Source organism: Helianthus annuus, chromosome 5, assembly GCF_002127325.2.
Source record: "Helianthus annuus cultivar XRQ/B chromosome 5, HanXRQr2.0-SUNRISE, whole genome shotgun sequence".
Lineage (NCBI taxonomy): Eukaryota > Viridiplantae > Streptophyta > Magnoliopsida > Asterales > Asteraceae > Helianthus > Helianthus annuus.
This window is the reverse complement of record NC_035437.2, coordinates 123,802,710-123,806,627: the sequence shown is the minus strand read 5'-3', so window position 1 is coordinate 123,806,627 and position 3,918 is coordinate 123,802,710. Positions and strand designations below refer to the sequence as shown.

Genomic DNA, 3,918 nt, shown 5'->3' with positions numbered 1-3,918 from the left:
TGGCCAGGGGCGAAGTATAGAAGGGGCGGGGAGGGGCGCCCGACCCCCCGAACTTTTCGCTCAATAGTGTTATATATATGTAGTTTTCGTATAGAAATTTTTGGGTATATACGTTTTCGACCCCCCCCCCCCCCGGTCATACGGGTCAAGCTTCGCCACTGCCAGTGGCGGAGCTTGACTAAAAGTTCCGAGGGGCGGAAAGTCACGAGACCCAATTTATATATTGTATAAATATTTAGGCAAAATAATTGGGGGACGATCCTTTATAATTTTAAAATTTTCGAACGAAAAATCGATAATTTTACACTTCTAATCTAAACATTCGGGGAGTGGAGGGGTGCACCCCTGGGTTTCTACTAAGCTCCGTCCCTGCCTACTTCATATAGATTTCTCTTTGATTTTAAATAAATATTAGTTAGCTAAAATGACTTGATAACATTAAAATGACTAGTGATGATAGAGTATGCATTAAAAGGGAGCAAAGAAGATTGAACACAACTTGTAGAGTTATGCTTATTGTATATAGATATAGGGGAGGTTCATTTGAGAAGAATCTTCTTACAAGAAGAAAAATAAATTAATCTAGGCCCTACATTTTTTTGATCAATGGTTGTGAAAACAGATATAATTTTTATCTACTTTTAATTAATGCTTTAATTAATAAGGGTTGGAAAGACATTTGATGTAGAATACTAATAAATATTATAAAGAGTTACTCAAGTCTTATTAATGTCACCATAATTTCCTTCTTCACCACCATTAATATGTTAGCCCTACATCAATTTTATTAGAAGTGACCAAATTATTGAAAAGTGTTCTGTCCTACACATATTTTATTATGATTCGCAAAATTATTTAAAAGTGTTGGGGTCCTACACATTATGTACGTTACACCAAAACATTGTTTTTATGGTGTAGGAAACGTTGAATATGTAGGATCATGTGCATGATTGTTTTTATTGTGTAAGGTGCAAAACTATTTTATAGGATGACTCATTGAATGATTAGGGTTCATTAATTTGAATAGCAAAAAATAAAGAATAGACTCATTAAATGATTTATTCAAATTACCTTTATACCCTTTATTCTTTTTATTCTTAATTTATAATTTCTTCTCATTTGAACTCTTCATATAGCTATAATGTATTTTATATTGGCTTCTATCACGACTTGTGCTGGCCCTAAAACCATATATATTTAAATCCTTTTAAAATCTCACTGCTACAACGTGTGCTTTTATTTTTATATTAACAATTTTCTACACCTAAATATAATCTAACTTTGCACTTGCAAGATTTGAACAACCGGGCATACATCATACCACCAGATCATGGGTTATTTTTAGATAAATAATTTACAACATATATGGGTGTCACAATTAACAACGGTAAATACATTCACATAGTGGCGGATCCAAAGATTTCTTTTCACCGGGTTCCTTTTGAAAGATTTTCACTAATTCTCACTATTTTTTTAAAAATCATATAAAATTTCCACTATTTTTTTTCCAAACCGAGGAGGTTCCTGGGGACCCCCAAAACACCACTGAATCCGCCACTGATTCACAAACAAGCGTCTACATGACTTTCGCGTGTCCAAAACACCTATCATTTGTTTCTCTTGACACAACAAAGATCACTTCAGGCGTATATAGATACAATGTATGATACTTAGCGAAATTGAAGGTTCGAAAGTAGAATATAAAAAGTCACGACCAATGAGGGGGTGTTAGGCAGCTGCCTGACACTATTCCCCCTCATGATAAATGTAGGATATATAAATAAATGTACTAACAAGCCCTTCACCTTCGTTTTATTGCACCCAAACCTTTTTTTTGGGGCACGCAGGCCATACTAATTTTACCAGCAAACAAGAAGAGTAGATGCGATATTTGAGGTCGGACATTTTTATTCTTAGTATCTCATGTACAATGACTAATTTATCTAAAGTGTCACAATAAGTTTAAAGAATAAAGATTTCTCAGACTTTACATATAAAAAAAAAAAAAAAAACACCATCTTGTTACTGTTACTAAAGGATGAAAGTTTCCCCCAACTTTCTTCACACATAAATAAAGATGTACAAATTCCAAATAAAATGATAACAACATTTGTCACAAGATGTATTATTTGCAGGAAGAATCCATGTTAAACCTGAAAATTGGTCAACCAAACAATACTTTAGAAAATGGCACACAATCAATTATATTTGATGGTTGTATTTGTATCATTCGGGTGGTACATTATGACCAGTGGCAGACCCAGAAATTATTTGCCGATGGTGAGGATGAGTGGTTCAAGCATATTTTCAAGAGGTGCGGTCGGGTTTTTTGCCTAAAAAAATACACTAATTTTTTTTAATTCAAAGGGTGCGCCCGCCCGCCCATGCTGACACTTAGGTCCGCCCCTGGTTATGACTTGGATAATCTATGAAATGATCTACCTTGTTATCAATGTTGTTAGAAAGCCAATCCAGTCCCTCGTATAGACCTTCACCAGAGGTGGCAGACGCGCTCTGGACATACCTAATACATACAATTATTCAATACATCATCATCGTCATTGTTATCCATTCATCATCCATATGTTTGTGTGTGCACATGTGACAAAACGTTACCATTTTTGTTGTCCGAGAGAATGCAGACCAAGTTTGTCAGTGATCTCAGCAGCATTCATTGCATTTGGAAGATCTTGCTTGTTGGCAAAAACAAGCAACACTGCATCTTTTAATGCAACCTGTAACACAATCAACAGATGCATCACATTGCCTAAATAGTAAACATATTCCCATTGCAAATTGCTACAAATTACAAAATTACCTCCTTAAGAAGCATCATGTGTAGGTCATCTCTGGCTTCATCCACACGATCACGATCAGTGCTATCAACCACAAATATAAGACCTTGTGTATTTTGACAGTAGTGGCTCATTATAGGTAGTAGTCTATACTGAAAACAACTGAAGTTAGCAATTAATTTACATATCGTAACGTTTTTTTTTTTCAAACATTCACCGACTAAATCCACAGGGATCTATATCTATATCTATATCAATATCCACATACAAAAAGGTGGAAATACCATGGTTTGAGCACCAAAATCCCACACACTGAAGCTGATGTTCTTGTATTCAAGTGTTTCAACATTGAATCCTGCAAAAAAATCATAGAAATAAACATTTGATTCGACAAAAATATTAAAAATGAAATTGTAGTTTTTATTATAAATGACAGGTTCTTGTATTAGCTAATTCTTCACTTGAAAATAGATTTGATCAATAAAAAAAATCAAAAATATTTTCGGTTTTCTATGTTAATTATCTTTTAAATGCACACTATTCTTGTCTACAAAATTACTTTAAATCCATAATATAACAAGATATATCAGTGATAGAAAATTTTACTAAAACAATTTGCATCGAATAAAGCTAGAAGAATTGTTGATAATGTAAGGTACCGATAGTAGGGACAGTGGTGACAATTTTGCCCAATTTAAGGTTGTACAAAATTGTGGTTTTGCCAGCTGAATGGAGACCAAACATCATGATTTTAACCTCCTTCTTGAACATGAAACTGAATAGCTTGGTAAAAGACTGTCCCATATTTCTGTTACAGAGAGATGATGAACATAATCTGATGTTGTGTGAGATGCAAATATATATGTAAATAACCATTGAATATATTGTGGGGGTGATGTTATGAAAAATTCAAAACCCAAACCGTTGACTTTGGGGTGATGCTAATGCATAGTTGACTCTTGGGTCCTAAGTTTTAGGATGTGATAATTTAGTTTATTTTTTCTCCACCTATGATTTTGTTTTATTTTTATAATTTAATTTAATTTAATATATAATATTTCTACAAAATCAAATATGAGGTTGTATATTTTTATTGTTTTCATCTGTATTCCGATATAAATTT

The 3,918-nt window shown here is 33.5% G+C and overlaps 1 protein-coding gene across 1 annotated transcript; it reads right to left on the bottom strand.

Annotated features, from left to right (window-relative positions):
* Window positions 1-1,890: 1,890 nt before the first annotated feature.
* On the bottom strand, window positions 1,891-3,615 carry LOC110940964 (ADP-ribosylation factor). The gene is made up of 6 exons (XM_022182530.2): window positions 3,455-3,615; window positions 3,080-3,150; window positions 2,819-2,947; window positions 2,617-2,735; window positions 2,443-2,524; window positions 1,891-2,153 (listed from the first exon to the last, which is right to left on the bottom strand). The coding sequence occupies exons 1-6, from the start codon at window positions 3,597-3,599 to the stop codon at window positions 2,148-2,150; spliced, it is 552 nt and encodes a 183-aa protein (XP_022038222.1). The 5' UTR covers window positions 3,600-3,615; the 3' UTR covers window positions 1,891-2,147.
* Between the last annotated feature and the right edge of the window lie 303 nt (window positions 3,616-3,918).